Below are 17,663 nucleotides of genomic sequence, written 5' to 3'. Positions count from 1 at the left end.
CTTTTTTTTTTCCCGGGTTTTTTTTTTTCCCCCCCCTTTTTTTTTTTAAATTTTTTTTTAAAAAAAATTTAAATTTAAATTTTTAAAAAGGGGGGTTTTTTAAAAATTTTTTTATTATCCCTTTTTTTTTGGGGGGGGAACCCCCCCCTTTCAAAATTTTTTTTTTTTTTAAAAAAAAAACCCCCCCGGGCCCAAAAATTTTTGGGGTTTAATAGGGGGCACTGGGGGATGTCTTTCGCAGCATTTCAGGCCTGGTGTCAGAACTGGGTGAGCAGGAAGTGAAAAAAACGAACACTGCAGCCAGCTGTGTGTGTTCTCCGTCTTGCAGAGGGAGAAGTGGTGTGTACGCCTTCAAGTCCGGATCGGAGTGTGACACTGATGCCACGCGATGTGTCTACACCCGAGTGACACACAGGTGCATTTGATGAGTGCAACTGTATCAGGGATCTGGAGGGGAAAACCCTACCTCTACTAGCTATTTTTCAGTAGTAGTTTATTTAAGCATGCAAAACATTAAAATAAAAAATACACATACATGCATTCATGCATGCATATATATCATTAAAATGACAGATAAATAAGGTCATGTACTTCTCAGCACGATCTTCCAAAATGATTGAAAGTCATTCAAACAAAGAATTTCCATGTTCAAAAAGGAGTAGGAAGAAGTTCATAAACAACTTATCAGGTCCGACTTTCTCTACTTTTATCCTTTAATAAATACAAAATCTTATGATTTACTAATTTCCACATCATAGACACAGATGCATACATTCATACATACACACATTTACACTGTTTTTGTTTCTTTTCTTCCCTTTCTTCTTTTTTCTTTACCATCTATCTATGGCAGATTAAATAATAACACATCCATACTAGACTTGTTACAGATGTCAAGGAACCATACAGTCATTATGCTATGACTATTAATAGTTATATAGTTTTCAATCATCTACAGTATTTATCTCATTCTATCATCTCATATCCTGTATCTCACACCTTTTTCAGATTACATGTCTGCATTGGTGTTGGATAAACTTGTCACTTGCTTTTAACCACCAGACTTTATTTATATGTGTAAAGCATATGGGGATGTATTTTACATATTGTTTATTTATGTCATCTCATCCCATCCTACTTCCTATTATCATTGTATTGTACCTTTACATGATTAGTGCTTTCGTCCTTTCATTGAACTGTGTTACTCAACTGAAAACTAAACTGAATCCAAGCATATACTGCCCCGACATGAACAATATCCTTATTGTTTTTTTTCCTGAAAGAATTCCCAGTATATTGTTTCTACTTAATAAATGGAACACAGATTTAAAATAAAAACAAGTTAGAAAAAGATGCACATGGCCAGATCAGCCGCAGGGAAGCCCGGGGCAAAATAAACTGTGAGCCCCCCCCCCCCCACACACACACACACACACATACCCACACATGTTCTGGCATATAATAGGCAATCTATTTTGCCCAGAGCCCCAAAAAAACATTGAGTATTTCTACACTGGAATAATAGCCCCTTTTCACAGACTTCTCATAGTGTGAAAAACATAATAGTTACTACTAACACTGACAATGGTAGTCAAGTGTCCAAATAAGCCATGACAGAAGTTTCCATCCAAATTTAGTGCATAATTTAAGACAAATTTCCAGAAAAAGTGTTGTGCGATTGCATCCACTACTTCTAAGATGCAACAAAATGACGTAATTAAAAGAAGGCCGTTCAGCCCTCAAAATATTCATAACAACAGGGAAGACATGAAGGCAATATGACAATTCTGAGTGTTTCATGTGTTAATTCGAGGAAAGTTACAGTCTCATCATATGTCTCTTCAGTGGAAGCTTGAGTGACGTCACATGCTTCATGTGCGTCATGATTCATTTAAGTCTGTTTTTCACTTTCCGTTTGCTCCTCTCTCAGGGTTTTAATGTGCAAATTGAACGTGTACATAAAAACAGGTGGACGGAAACACCGGCATGCACGTCAGGTCCCTGAAACGGAAGCAGCTAAATATAATTCAGCCATCATTCATTTTTATTATTTACACCTGAGTTCCTCTGTGACAAAAGGTCTTCTGTGAAAAAGGCTTATTGTACTGTTTCAGCCCAAGTCTTTCCGTATATTAGTTAGTTTTAATCGTTTGCAACTCTTTTCCTAACCTGAACAAAGCATTGTAGTATTCCAACCTTCACCCTTCCACCAAGGGCTCTACAGCCATGCCAGCAGTCCTGTGAGGCCGTGATACTCATTGTCAGGAAAACCAGACTGTTAGATACAAAAATACATGCACTGCACACATGTTGACCATGATGAAAAGTCTGAGATCACCAAGGCCATGTTGGATGCACTGCTGGGATAGATGGGATTGTTTTTTGCTCTGAACTAATCAGAGTCATCTGGAGTTCAATATATTCTGACACAGAGCTATAACACAGGGCATGAATCTTTATTTCCCGCTGCACAATGTAATAATGCACAATGAAAATAGTCCCAACAAATGCATTTAAACTAATTTAAACTCCAGTGCCCAGGTGTACTAGTGGTTCTTTTTTATTAGTAACTTCACTTACACTTTTGTGACCTGTTTTTAAAGATGAATGTCTTCTGTAAGAACCAATAATGCTTGGACAGAGTGCCATGGACAAAGAAACTGAAAGTTGGATGTGGTTTTGGTCTTTTCATAGGATTTATTAACAGTAAGAAAAATATTGCCTAAGACTCCAACATCACTCATTAAACCTCTTTGTATAAATGAGCTTAAAGGTCAAAGAAATCCAGTTCAACGTATTAATGCAACTCTTGCTTTGCTAGATGGACTGCAGTAAAATAAAAAGTGAGTGGGTTATTACAAACCTTTTACCTTCTGCAGCACTGAACACACTGTGCTGGAGCTTTACCCTCCACTGAATGCCTTTACTCAAAGTGATGCCTTTTGCATCACAATTACCCACACACAGCCCTGCATCAGACCGTGAGGAGAGTTTTATGTTCATGTGAATGCGGGCCGCAGCAGCAGCCGATGACAGCTTAATTCCCTGACTGGGCCCCCCCCCGCTGAGGCCCACCGTTTGTGTGAGTTGATAGACGGAGATCAGACCGAGGAGAGATGAGTGGGAACCTGCTGAATACGCTCAGGTTTCTGGGCGCTGTCAAAAGATTTGCCCAGGCCATTCAGATCTGACGGAGTTTCCCATGTTCTGCACTGCAGCGGGGGTTTTGTCAAGCGTTTGGATAATGAGTCCCTCTATCTTTCTCATCTATGCACACACAACACATACACGTAGGGCTGACGTTGTGTTCAGTTCAGGGCCTCGATTCCACCTAAAACTGCACGGCACAGTGTTGAACTTATCTCTCGTCACACACCAGGGGAAGAAGGGGTCCGTCCAATTACTTTGGAAAAGGCAGGAAACAGGTAAACAGGTGTAGAAAAAAGTGGGGATAAAATGAGCTGGAAATAGGGTTGATCTCAGTTTAAAAGGGGTTGGATAATAGAGGTTTTGGGCCAACATGAGTGCCTGAGGTAAAAAGGGGCAGAGGGAGTAGGATAAGAGGGATTAGGGGACCTGGGGAAAGAAGGTTGTACTACTGTGATAGAGGTCAGAGCGTGCAGCTGTCGAGGGAGCAGGCGAGGCTTTGGGAGCCTTGTTTTTGGAACATCTAGTTTTGAGATAAGTGCTGTTTTTTAACAGGTACCAGAGGAAAGTGGTTAATGCAATGTTGACCTTCTGAAGATGACAGCGGGCAAACCACTCTCAGGTGCTGAAATGACCCGAATGTGCTTTGTCTTTCTGCTGATGAGTAACGCCGCTTCGGTCTCCACGCAGTTTAATGGATACAACTGTGACGCCAGCTACCACAGCAGGTTTCCTGGTGAGAGAACTTTCACATAGTATGCTTTCAATTTACAGTCCATACACTCTACTGCCTTCTTCTTTTAATGCATGTTTCACAACACCGTATAACCCTGTAATGTAGCTGTAAGCAAATATAAGGATATTTGTAATGTTTTCATTACTGTATTTCTCAACAATTATTCCTCGTCCTATGAAGAATTTGTAACTGGTGTATGAACAGTTAATAAATGCAGAATAACATCTGATAGGGTCACATGAGCAGGGCTTTCAGTGTCTAACATGACATGTATTACCAGTTTATATGCATGTACAGTTCAATGTTAAAAAATGGAATACATTTGAAACTTATGGAGATAATGTGTTATATATGAGTACAAGGATGATATATCATGTTATCATCATTGAGTGCTTTGTGCAACCTGATCACCCAGAATTCCATGAAATGAACACGGCCCTACAAAAAATTCTGTGATGGGCCCACGGAAGACTTCCATGACATAGACACGGCCCCTTAAGTTAAGGAAAAGGTCGTGGGGGGGCTCATGGTTATGACATGTGGGCGAATGGTACGGATGAGTTAAGGAAAAGTAGAAAGCGCCTTTAGGAAACATACCACGCGGGACACAATCTCCGGTCTCCCAGGTGACAGCTCTGTGTTTGACTCATCCACCCCCCCCAACCAACCAGATTTTTGTGCTTCATACTACTCTCTACCATAATCGCTCCTAATGCTACGTCATCTTCTCATTGACTTTACACTGGCCTTGTTTTCCGTGGTGGTCACACGGACTAGTTACACATTCCATGCCATCATCATGTAGATGCACCATTGAAGGAATTAAAAATAAAATTAAAATTTGACAAATACATTAATGAATAGAAAATAATTTCCTTATATCTGCTTAAGACTACATTAAATGTGTTTAAACCATTTGTTAATTGTGAATGTACAATTATAAATGCTAAATTCAAACAGAGTGTTATCAGAATGAGGGAATTCTGTACAATTCAAGTTGTTTCTGATAATGCCTTAAGTAAAATTGTTTAACTTTTGAGGACAGTGAGATCATGTCCTCCTACCAAGTTTCATACAGTAGAAAGAATTGAACAGCTACCTGAACAGATGAAATGTAAAAAGTTTAAAAAAATCAAATCAGTTAACATTTTGTAGAGACTTCTATGATTCTGCAGATCAGATATAGAGAATAGACAAAATAAAATAACCCTCAATCAATAAGAACAAACTTAAAAGTAACTATATCACCCAGCATGATCCTAAAAATAAAAGAAAACTATTTGTTATGGCTGCTTCTGTTAGCTGTCTCACATTGATTTGAAAGTTCACATATTAAAAGGGCTGATTATCAGACTTATTCTGCCTCACATGTCTCACCTTTGCAGCAGTGCTTGTGATTAAGTTACATCATTATTATGTTAAGTTTTTTTTTTTTCCTCAGCCCACTGTATCTTAAGTTATAGGTAGTTTCCCTGCTGGGTTTCAGTCCCTGCATCTAATTGTGTTGTTGTGGCCCATGCATAAGCATAGATTGCAATATGAGTATCAACGATTGTGAAGCAGTGCATACAAATTGCAGACCGTTTGATTGCAAACCACTGGTCTAACAGCTTTTTAAGTTAAAAAGGTCTATGGTAACTGTAGTCTCTGTTTCCCCTCCTGTCTGTTCCTCCAGGAGAGCGGGACATCAGTGTGTACTGCGGAGTTCAGACCATCACCTTGAAGATAAACTTCTGCCCCGTGCTCTTCTCCGGCTACACTGACGCAGATTTGGCCCTGAACGGTCGCCACAGTGACGCACAGTGCCGTGGCTTCATCAACAACAACACCTTCCCCACGGCGGTGCTGTTCAGCATCAGTCTCAGCACTCTGGAGGCCTGCGGTAACAGCCTGGTGGTAAAGAATACACACACACGAGCACAGGGTGGAATCAAAAGGCAATTTCATCATGTTGTTTATTGACTTGGGAGAAAGGAAAGTGACGTTGCTGAGATGTTTCTCTCTGCAGGTCAGCACAGCCTACGGGGCCAATGCATATGGGAACATGTCCCTGGTACAAATTGGGAATGTCTCGGGCTATATCGACACCCCTGATCCGCCAGCTGTAATCAGCTACCTTCCCGGTTTGTTGTATAAATTCAGCTGCAGCTACCCGCTTGAGTACCTGGTCAATAACTCCCAGCTGGCATCGTAAGTTGTTGCCCTTAGTGTCCAAAAGATTAACCTTGAGGAGTTACTCACATTAAGATGTGTTTATTTAATTAGGAATTAATTAAGATGTGTCTATTGTTCTCCTCACTGCCTGAGTGGGTTTGTGTCCAATGGTATTCTGAGGACTATTTATTTTAGAACTTGCATTTTCTTAACGACTTAGTTGCTAATTCACATGCATGGCTTCCTCTAAATGTTCAGCCACGTGAATAAATGAGTGTATTATCAAAACCTTTGCTTTTAAAATCCACGATTGAATACCCGCAAAAGAGGAATAATAGCACTTCAATAATTGTGTTAAATCTATTTACAGCTCCTCGGCTGCTGTGTCTGTCAAGGACAGCAACGGCACATTTGTGAGCACATTGAACATGATCCTATACAACGTGAGTACACGTACTCTTATGTACAATAATATCTGTTGCAAGCTTTTAATTGGGGGGGTATGTCTTTTAATGTCAGTAATCATTGAGTCACGTTGGTGTTCTCTTATAATAAATCAGTTTACTATTTTTAAAAGTATACAACAGTTAGGAGGCATACTGAAACATATTTGATATATATGTGATATTTAATATTTTTTCTTGCTGTCAACAAATTTCATGAAAAGACCAAAACCAACAATGAATTAAACATTCCTTTAATGCAGCTAGCATGGGCACTGTGGTTTGTTGTGACTCAATTCCACCAAATGTGTATTAATCCGCTGCAGGAAATAGTCCCCGACACAAAACACAATGTACTCCTGTTAAAAGAAATGTAAAAAAAAATGACAATACCGCTGGCAGAGTTAGAAAGTGTTGGGAGATGGACTAACAAACTGTTGCTCTTGATCTTTTTAATGGATTTGTTAACAATAGCAAAACTATAGAACATTGCCAGCCTTATGATTTTAAAGCTCATTATGAGTTATTCTGAGACTGAGTCCACCCGTTGATTTCAATTCCCCCATTTCATGTGACGATTCGAAAAAACCTTTTTTACTTTTTCTCTTTAAATTGATTTTTTTTTTTCCTGAACAGGATTCAACATACAATCAACCTCTCTCTATTCCAATGGCTGGACTGGCTCTGAAAACCAGAGTATTTGCGGCTGTGAAAGCCACAAACTTAGACAAACGGTAACATCCGATTGTTCACTATTGAATGTAAAATTTTCTCCTGATTTTCAGCTGTTTGACATTTTTTCCATTGCAACAATTCCAGTAAAGCAGAGTAGATATTTTGATCAATCACAGCATCCTTCCCAACATTGTTTTTACAGATTTAGGCCTTCCTTTCTCTGGTTTACCTATATTCATTATGCCATTATGTTATTATTCTACATGAAGGCGCCAGTCTGCAGCAGAGAAACCATGATCTGGTCTTTCCCATGTGCAGTTAGATCTCTATCATGCATGCCATTTGACAGTTTTGTCCCCCTGCAGGTGGAACATCTTGATGGACTACTGTTACACAACCCCCTCAGGGAATCCTAATGATGAACTCCGCTATGACCTTTTCTTTGGGTAATCTCACTTTTTCCCTCTCCTCAAGATGATGACTTGATAAACCACAAAAGGGATTCATTACCTATTCAGGCTCTCCAAAGGGCTTAACCCAAATGAATGCTACATTTTTTCTATTCTCAATGGGTGCTTAAGCATAAATCTACGGTGGATAAAATCTGTCTTTTTCAGTGTGCGCATGCATGTGTATCTGTGTGTTGTTCTCTTGTGACACAGCTGCTACAAAGACCCACAGACGACAGTTTTCGAGAATGGGAAGAGTCAGATGGGGCGTTTCTCCTTTGAGGTTTTCCGTTTTGTCAAACACAGACACCAGAAGATGTCGACTGTGTTCCTGCACTGCGTCACCAAGCTTTGCCGGGCAGACGACTGCATCATGCTCATGCCTGTGAGTGGTAAAATCATGAATCTCAGTTTGTGCCTCTTGACCTCGATGAGGACAGTAATCTGAGGATGTGATTGGTAGATTTGTGGGCGACGGCGCAGGCGGGGTGAAGAGGACGGTGTTGGTCCCCCACCAGCTGCATCTGGGAACGCCGTCATCACCGCTGGACCAATCATCACCAGGAGTGGTACATGAGCAATAATCTTAAAGGAATAGTTTGACATTTTGGGAAATATGATTGTTTGCTTTCTTGTCGAGAGATAAAACGATTGATACCACCCACCAATCATGTCGGCCTATCATAAAGACTTTTGTTGGATTAATCCATACAAATACACACAAAGAATAAAAATGTCATATTGTGGTTTTGGCAAAGTTTCAGAGGAGCTGGAAAGTGGATTTTGTTACATTTAACAGAGCCATGAAAGCCCCGTATTTCAAGTATTCATGCTAAGCTAAGCTAAATGACAGGTGGTAGCTTTATATTTAACAGACAAACATGAGAGTGGCATCGATTTTCTTTATCATCCAACTCTCAGCACAAAAGCACATAACTAAAAAAAGGTGGAAACCGGTCCAAAGGCTCAGTAATATCCATACTACTGTTTAGTTTGACAGCGTCCTCTACTGGCTGTCGTCATTATGACGGGAGCAAAGAAAGTCAGGTAAATAATCACAAAGAGTGACAGAGTTTGCATACAGAGGATGTTCAGGGTGCTTTATGGGTCAAACTAACCAGACTTTCACTCAGGAGACCTCTGTTTGTGTCCTATATGAATCTAATTTTAACTTATGTCCGTACATTTCCTTGTTAGTTAAGTTACAACTTTAGTAGTGTACGTGACATAGTTCTGTGTTATGTAGACTACTAAAGTTGTAACACACACACTTGTTTTAAGCCAAACAATGATCTTTACCTAACCCTAACCAAACTGCAACTGTTAAAGGTCCAATGGCATGCTTTTTTTTTAACATTGATATGAGTTCCCCCAGCCTGCCTATGGCCCCCCCTGTGCCTAGAAATGGTGATAGGTGTAAACCGAGCCCTGGGTATCCTGCTCTGCCTTTTAGAAAATGAAAGCTCAGAAGGGCTGATCTGGAATCTTGTTCCTTATGAGGTCATAAGGGGCAGAATATAGTATTAGGGGACCACTAAGGTCTATATAAAAGAGACTTCAGATACAGTATTAGGGACCACTAAGGTCTATATAAAAGAGACTTCAAATACAGTATTGGGGACCACTAAGGTCTATGTAAAGATACTTCAGATACAGTATTAGGGACCACTAAGGTCTATATAAAAGAGACTTCAGATACAGTATTAGGGACCACTAAGGTCTATATAAAAGAGACTTCAGATACAGTATTAGGGACCACTAAGGTCTATATAAAAGAGACTTCAGATACAGTATTAGGGGACCACTAAGGTCTATAAAAATAGACTTCAGATCCAGTATTAGGGGACCACTAAGGTCTATATAAAAGAGACTTCAGACACAGTATTAGGGACCACTAAGGTCTATATAAAAGAGACTTCAGATACAGTATTAGGGACCACTAAGGTCTATATAAAAGAGACTTCAGATACAGTATTAGGGGACCACTAAGGTCTATATAAAAGAGACTTCAGATACAGTATCAGGGGACCACTAAGGCCTATATAAAAGAGACTTCAGATACAGTATCAGGGGACCACTAAGGTCTATGTAAAAGAGACTTCAGATACAGTATCAGGGGACCACTAAGGTCTATATAAAAGAGACTTCAGACACAGTATCAGGGGACCACTAAGGTCTATATAAAAGAGACTTCAGACACAGTATTAGGGGACCACTAAGGTCTATATAAAAGAGACTTCAGATACAGTATTAGGGACCACTAAGGACTATATGAAAGAGACTTCAGATACAGTATTAGGGGACCACTAAGGTCTATATAAAAGAGACTTCAGATACAGTATCAGGGGACCACTAAGGTCTACATAAAAGCATCCAAGGAGCACCATGTCATGGGACCATTAACATAACATGTTTAAAACTGCACTGTTACATTTAGGTGTGTCGTATTAGCACTGACTTTTTTGCTTTTTGTCAGATAATTAGAATTAGGAGAGGGCCAGTTTAGATCTTAGCATTAAAATAGACGGGAAACCTGGTCACACAAATAGTCTCTCACATAATCAATAATCGATAATGTTTCCAGTTGTTATGCTAAGATAAGCTAACAGTCTCCTGGTTGCAACTTCATAACTAACGGAGAAATGAGAGTGGTATCAATCTTCTTATCTAACTCTCAGCAAAAAAAGAAAAGAAGCATATATCTGAAAATGTTGAACTATTTCTTGAAATTTAGATATAAACATTAATACTCAGCCACAGAGCCATTGGAGGTTAAAATGTATTTCAAAAATAAGTCTAACGATCACTTTTTAAAATCATTTTTCAGATGAAACTCCTGTCAACAACTCCCAACTTGGTAAGTAGCCTTCTGCAGTATTACAAAACAGTAAAAGGTTTAAAATGTCACAAGTCTTGTTATAGGTGTTCAGATCCCCATGGAGAAAGAGTTACCTAGCTGTTGATACCAGCTATGGATTAACCAAAAGATAAAGAAGAACTCACTGAGCACTGTGAAAAGGGCTCCCACAAAAAGATATGAATAACAAGGAGATGTCTCACCTCTGAGATGTCTCACTCTGTAGATAAAACAAGAGAGATGTCTCACTCTGTAGATAAAACAAGAGAGATGTCTCACTCTGTAGATAAAACAAGTGAGATGTCTCACTCTGTAGATGAAACAAGTGAGATGTCTCACTCTGTAGACAAAACAAGTGAGATGTCTATCTCTGTAAAACAAGTGAGATGTCTCACTCTGTAGATAAAACAAGTGAGATGTCTCACTCTGTAGATAAAACAAGAGAGATGTCTCACTCTGTAGACAAAACAAGTGAGATGTCTATCTCTGTAAAACTAGTGAGATGTCTCACTCTGTAAAACAAGAGAGATGTCTCACTCTGTAGCTAAAACAAGGGAGATGTCTCACTCTGTAGATAAAACAAGTAAGATGTCTCACTCTGTAGACAAAACAAGTGAGATGTCTTACTCTGTAAAACTAGTGAGATGTCTCACTCTGTAGAGAGACTCACAGAGATCTAAACACACAGGGTGAAAACAGGATCTGCAGCAATTTGCAGTACAACAACAATACGGTGTTTTTTGAAAATGAAACCATGGAAACCTGTTCTGGTACAACCTCATAATACAATTATGAACCTGAAAATGAGCAGAATATGGCCGCTTTAAGGCAACAACAAAGACGTTCCACTTCTTTTTCTGCAAGTAAAAGAATCAAACTCAGGTTATGTTAAGAACTATTTGTTTCTGTTTTTTTTTCACCATAAGCATCTGGTGACCCCTCCCCGCCTATAAACCCGGTGACCAGTGGTCTGATCTCAGGCGTGGTCCTACTGGGCGGGGTCAGTACGGCCTTCTTCCTGCTGTCACTTCGCCTCCTGCAGAAGTCCCGCCTCCCAACAACCACAGCCTCAGGTGGATGGAACCCCACCTTTAAATGAACGAACACCTGTGTATAATGACATCTGTGACTGACAGTATGTGCAGAATGTTGTATGTTGGGTACACAGACTGATCGCGTGCACATGTGCATGTGTGCTTTCCTTTGTACACACATTATTAAATGTGTATTTTTTATTGTTGTAGGTGTTGTGTATTTATTGCCTTCAATACCTCAGCGTTCTTGTTGTTCGTTGTCATCTATTGTTTCGTCCATCCCAGTGTTTACAGATGCTTTTACACTCCGATGAAAATGGGGGAAAACGTTAACTTTTAGAACTTGTAATAAAAGATTGCATCAGAAATATTCCCTTTCTTTTTCTTGATGTTAGCCAACACCTCACTGAAACAGGCGTCGTCTTCAGTTCTTCACATAAGCTTCCTGAACAACAGTTGTGTTGAAAATTAATCATTTTGACAGATTTTTTTTAATTATTTTTTTTTATTCTATGATATGGGTTAATTAAAAAAGTAGAGTAGCGGGAAACCAAACTATAAACCATTGTCACATTTTATTTGTGTGTTTGCTTTTGTTTTGCAGTCATAATTAATAGCATTATAACCCTCTTCACTTTTAAAATCAACAAAAAGCATATTATTCCGGATAAAAGTTTAAAGCTTTGTGTTTCATTATGGAGTTTGATAAATATGGTTGGGTTATAAAATAGGGACTTTTTTCTAGCTTTAACCCTCATGTTGTCCTTGGATCAAATTTGATCCATTTTCAGTATTTACATCACATAAAATGGGCCTTCAAAATAAGCTGAAAATGTCATCATTACATATATAAAAAAACGTTGGAAAAAACGTCAAAAAGGACCCACTACATTGAAAAAGTGACAAAAATGTCAGAAAATGCGATTAATTCTTTTTCATTTTTTTACAAGGGTTGAAGTAAATTTGGGTACTTTGTAATTAAAAAATTCAAAATTTAAGGATATATATGTTTATTCACTCTCTTGCTAAGGGTTTGATGATTTCCTAGAAGAAGAAAAAACATTTATTTTAAAAAAATCATATTCACAAATCACAAAAGTTGACGTTTTGGAGATACATGACAGCGACTATGTAACACAGTTTTTCTGAATTGCTAAAACTCTAAATCCCTCGTCTCCGGACCAAATGCTCAGTGGCCCGAACCCATTGGTCGAATCGATCACTCGGGACCCATTCTCACTCGCCAAGACCCATTTTACACTGTGGCGCACTTGTGTTGAACAATGGTTAACACAGGCGACAATCGTTGAACACAACTACAACACGGCGACTCGAAATTGTACACACGTGATCACACCAATTTTAGAGACTGTGAGCAAGTTCAGAGGTCAAACACATGATGCTGAGGCAAGGGTTTCATTGACTTAGATTTTTGCGGTTTCACAATATATTTTATCGTACTGTCATGTGCTTTTCATTTTATTTGATTTCTTCTTTGTCTTTTTGCAGTTGGACTACTGTAATACTGTCTTCTACAATATACAGACATTCAATATTGTTGTTGTGTATGACCAGCACTACTTTCAGTGTTACAATATCTTCACTGTACAAGTTGTGATATGCTTTTGGTTTTCATGGCAAAATGTGTTTACTACATGAATTTCTTTCTGGAACTACCTCCGTGCCCTGGACACTGTGTTCTTATGTTTTTGAGGTACTGTCTAATGAATGCTCTGCAGTGTTTAGCTATTGACTGGCTGTGTGTATGATCTGAGAGCATTGTTTGCGTTTGAAGTTTTGTGAATATAGTTGGAGAATTTGGTTTTGTATTTACAGTTTTGAGAAAATGGATGAGCAGTCGAGAAAAAACTGTAATATAGCGTGCAATTTTATATTTAGACTTGTTTGCACAACCTGGCTTTGGCCAGTCTTTTCAATATCTGTAAACAGAACCTCCTAATGGCTGGCTGCCTAATGAAACTTGTATTGTGGATAATAACTAATTCTTTAAATAGCTTTATTGCCATTTACATTATGAGTTGTCTACAATCAGTAAATTTGGCTTATTCCTCTCTGATATTGACACATACCTGTGAAAGCTTTCTAAATGTCACGGCCTCGTTGGTGTCCAACGTCCAGGAAAGAGAACAAAATACCAAACACTGCCAGAGCTCGTTTTACCATGGCCAGAGTTAATCTTTCAATTTCTGCCATATTGATTTTCTTTTCTGATGACCTATGTATGAATGTCCGTTTGGCGGCAGCTGCGTCTCACGTGTCTGACTCTGCGGCTGTTCGTGCGACCCGCACGGCTCTGCTGCATTCACTGCTCTTTATCGTCCTAATCCCTCATTTCAACAGTCATTTTGCCGTGTATTCAGCGTCCACAATGACCACTGATAACTGAAATGAGAGGGATAAATGCTATCATCCCTCTTCTCAGTTTACTATCAGTGATAATTGATTCTACCCTCCTCCTGAAATGGAAAGGGGGCTGGGATTTGGCTTTGAATGCTGAAGCCAATTCAGGGAAGTCACAAGCAAAGAAACTATTCTTTAAAGACCTGAGGAAATATGAGTGGGGTGTGTGGTGTGTTGTGTGTGGGTGTGTGTGTGTGTGTGTGTGTGGTGTGTGGGGTTTTGTTTGTGTGTGTGTGTGTTGTGTGTGTGTGTGTGGTTTTGTTTGTGTGTGGTGTGTGTGTGTTGTGTGTGTGTGTGTGTTTGTGACAAGATCGGTTCCCAACTGTCCTTTAATTTGTTTTCTTCAGTTAACTCCAACATTCACCTCCCTTCAAAAGTGCCCCAAAAAGCACAAAAGGGTTTTTCTACATTTTTGTCATTACTATTTAAGCAGTTTTTCCCAAAATTTTGTTCTCAACTTGTAAAACATTCAAATATGTGTTCTTGTATTTTATCCTATTATTATTTCTGTATATTTTTATGTATGTAAATTTTATCCTAGTATTTTTTTATATTTATATTCTGTGCTGTACTGATTTTGCTGCTGTAACACTGTAATTTCCCATTTTATTGGGATCAATGAATATCTATCTATCTATCTATCTATCTATCTATCTATCTATCTATCTATCTATCTATCTATCAATTTATTAATATCTACTCTACAAACACAAATATTCTAACGTACATCTTCATGCTATTTGCACTCCAAAACTAAGAAATTTATAAGCCTTAAACATGACAAAGGTGAGTCAGGTTGTCAATCTGACTAACATGTTTGTAAAGACTAACATGTCACAGAATTAGGAGCATCAAAAGCCATCATATTGAAGGTCTTTTATGCCAATGTGTCACATTAATGGTCACACAGGTCCCATTAAACCACCAAATGCATCAGAAGACAGCAGCTCCTCTTTCCTCTATTATGTGTGAGGCCCCAGGTGAATAGAAACCATACAGTACATACTATTACTTTGTTAGGATTCACATTGGCATGTAAAGTCACAAACTCCTTTTGGATATTGTTTAAGCATGGAACTTTAAAGGGGGCTCATCATTTGACTCCAAAAGAGGACCTCCGCCACAAAAAGTGAATTGTTAATGCAAACTGAGGCGGTCCCACTATAGAGACATTGAACCTCTTTCCATCCAATCCTAAAACAGTGCTGCGACCCCACAACGGTCATCATTACCGTATATAAAAGATCCTACTGTTCTCTTGTCCTAAACCACCAAAAAGACAAAGCAAGGCAAGACCCAGGCTACAAGGCAAACAAAGTTTTCTAGGTTGACAGCTACGGATTCAGCATCTAAATGTGGACCTGTGTTGTTAAAAAAAAAGGCCACTCTGGACTTCTTCTGCATTGTGCTGGATTTCTGAGGATTTTCGGGGTTTGAAATCTGTGTGTTTGCCTCAGCTTGTTTACAGGTGGCAGAGAAGTGAGATGGCTTTATTCAGCATCCTCCATGTGTATCGCTGCCCGACAGACAATCTACGCAACTGCCAAGCGTGTGCCAGACGACCAGGGAAGATTATAGCTGGAATATTTGAGCATGGAGGTTTTCAACTGTATTTCATTTGTTCTAAGGATCTTCCACAGAAGGCTTAGTTTGAGGTAACCCAATCCCACAGTTGAGAATAGATCGGAATGGACCCATCTATTAGAAGAGTCTTACAAATAAGGAGTGGTTTGAAGGTAACACTGTATCACAGAAATAGATAAACTGACATTTGTGAGGACAAGAAGAAAAGTATAAAAGATGAGTTATTCTAATGTTCAGAGAGACAGAGAGACAGACACTTCCTTCCTTGTTCAATAATTGAATTAAGCTGCATTTAATCTAAATTTATTGGACTTGACATGCGTGCAGTCTCCTCCATCATTTCCGGTCAAGATTCCCAGATATCAAGCGGGATCTTCAATCTCACTCATTTGTTTTGGATTGCATTAATTTTTATTTCCGATGTAGACCTTTAGGCAGGCCATATTGATTTCAGTTTTCTCCAGATATATTTAATAAGGCAACCATACTTGTTAATTGCACTGGTAAATGTGTACAGAAGAACAGTAGTCGTTGAAACAGCCAGAAAGAGTTCAATATTTATGATTTTATTAACTTTGGTCCTTCTTGTGCAACTATGCATTTCACTTATGTCATTTTAAATGTATTTTTAACACAAAATTGCAGGCTTGTGCATGCTACTTGTTCACACAGACACAATATATTTTGCATGTGGCGCAGTGGTTTGGATGAGCATGATTCTATTAAAAATGAATGCAAATCTTTCAATAACAAAGCCATCAGAATTTACTGATGTCGCTGTGGTGTGTGACACATCTTATCGACCCGGTGATTCAAATCTGCCCGGTCATCTACACCGGATACAGCTCGAGCTTACTGATCTTTAACCTCATCTAGGACAATGTGGACTGTGGGGGGGGGACACTGGACACCTCAGTGGCAGTTCCTGTGGTCAAATTCAGCTTCCCTATTAAAAAGGGAAACGCCTATGGGAGTAACTTCTTGGTGAGTATTGCTTCATTAAAGTGTCCTGATTTGAAGTCATGACCTATGGTGATCGTTGGACTTGTCAACCTTTAGCTGGGGGGAGAGTTTGAGTGGATTTAAGAAGCTGAAAAGGTATCGGAGTGTTTCCAGTCAGCCAAGAAGAAGTGGAAAAAAAAGAGAATTCACTGTTTTTGACCTAATATAACACAGACACATGCAATCCCACAACTCTCATTTTCAGAGGAGAATGAGAACACTGTTCCACTTTCTGGCTGTGATTTCATCACTGCGGCCCGCTGTGCCAGAGACATTGGCTAACATTTATTTTTAAGCATTTCTTAAATAATCATGCTTCCATTAAATAATTCCTCAGACCACGAGCGGGCCAGGGACGGGAATACTCGCAGACTTCTCCAACATCCAAAGAATCAACATTAGCGGGGTGATGCAATGTTTCGCCCCCCCCCCCCCCCCCCCCCCATCGGGACGATCACCTACAATGCAGAGCTCAAGTATTTTTACTTTACTCTTCTTACATTTTACTGGGGTACCATGTGTGATCTGATTCTTTTCTTCCTCGTAGGTCATCTTCCTCCACTGCTTTGAAGGATCAAAAATGAGACCTTCATTGGCACCCTCAGCATGGCCTGGTACCAGGTGTCACCTTACACCCCTCCCACAGACTACGTGCCCTCACTTCTTTCTGCCGCTGACATAAATTTATGGATTTTATGTAATTGCTTGTATAATGTTTTTACCATCTCTTCCTTTGCCAGGATATAAATTACACCAAGCCCCCTGTCTTGACACCTCTGGGTGTCAAATTGAGAAAAAACATCTACGTGCAGGTTGCTGCATCCAATCTGACATCACAGTAAGATCCATTATATAACATTGCATGGCACCTGCAGCCTTTTCTTCGGCTGGTTCAGAACTGGACCTATACTTATTACACTCATGTAGATGTGTATTTAAAGGAGAATTCCGGTCAATTCTAACCTGTAGCTCTGTTGTGTGTAAATGTGGAGGTCTGTCGGTAGAGAGAAAAACTAACCAATCAGGTTTGTCAGTAGAGAGAAAAACTAACCAATCGGTGCTGCCTACACCGTGTTACACTCAACAGACTCAAACAGGACAAGTTTTAACTGTGTTTTTAGCCTCTACACATGTTCAAAATGTCATTACCAGTGCCTCCCC

General features: G+C 39.4%; 1 protein-coding gene across 1 annotated transcript; it reads left to right on the top strand.

Moving 5' to 3' along the window:
* Window positions 1-3,537: 3,537 nt before the first annotated feature.
* On the top strand, window positions 3,538-11,696 carry zpld1b (zona pellucida-like domain containing 1b). The gene is made up of 10 exons (XM_032509808.1): window positions 3,538-3,883; window positions 5,559-5,779; window positions 5,892-6,073; window positions 6,408-6,480; window positions 7,117-7,214; window positions 7,521-7,601; window positions 7,818-7,989; window positions 8,068-8,173; window positions 10,432-10,461; window positions 11,388-11,696. The coding sequence occupies exons 1-10, from the start codon at window positions 3,745-3,747 to the stop codon at window positions 11,558-11,560; spliced, it is 1,275 nt and encodes a 424-aa protein (XP_032365699.1). The 5' UTR covers window positions 3,538-3,744; the 3' UTR covers window positions 11,561-11,696.
* Window positions 11,697-17,663: the final 5,967 nt, after the last annotated feature.

This window comes from Etheostoma spectabile, chromosome 3, assembly GCF_008692095.1.
Source record: "Etheostoma spectabile isolate EspeVRDwgs_2016 chromosome 3, UIUC_Espe_1.0, whole genome shotgun sequence".
Classification (NCBI taxonomy): domain Eukaryota; kingdom Metazoa; phylum Chordata; class Actinopteri; order Perciformes; family Percidae; genus Etheostoma; species Etheostoma spectabile.
This window is presented reverse-complemented; position numbering and strand designations above follow the sequence as displayed.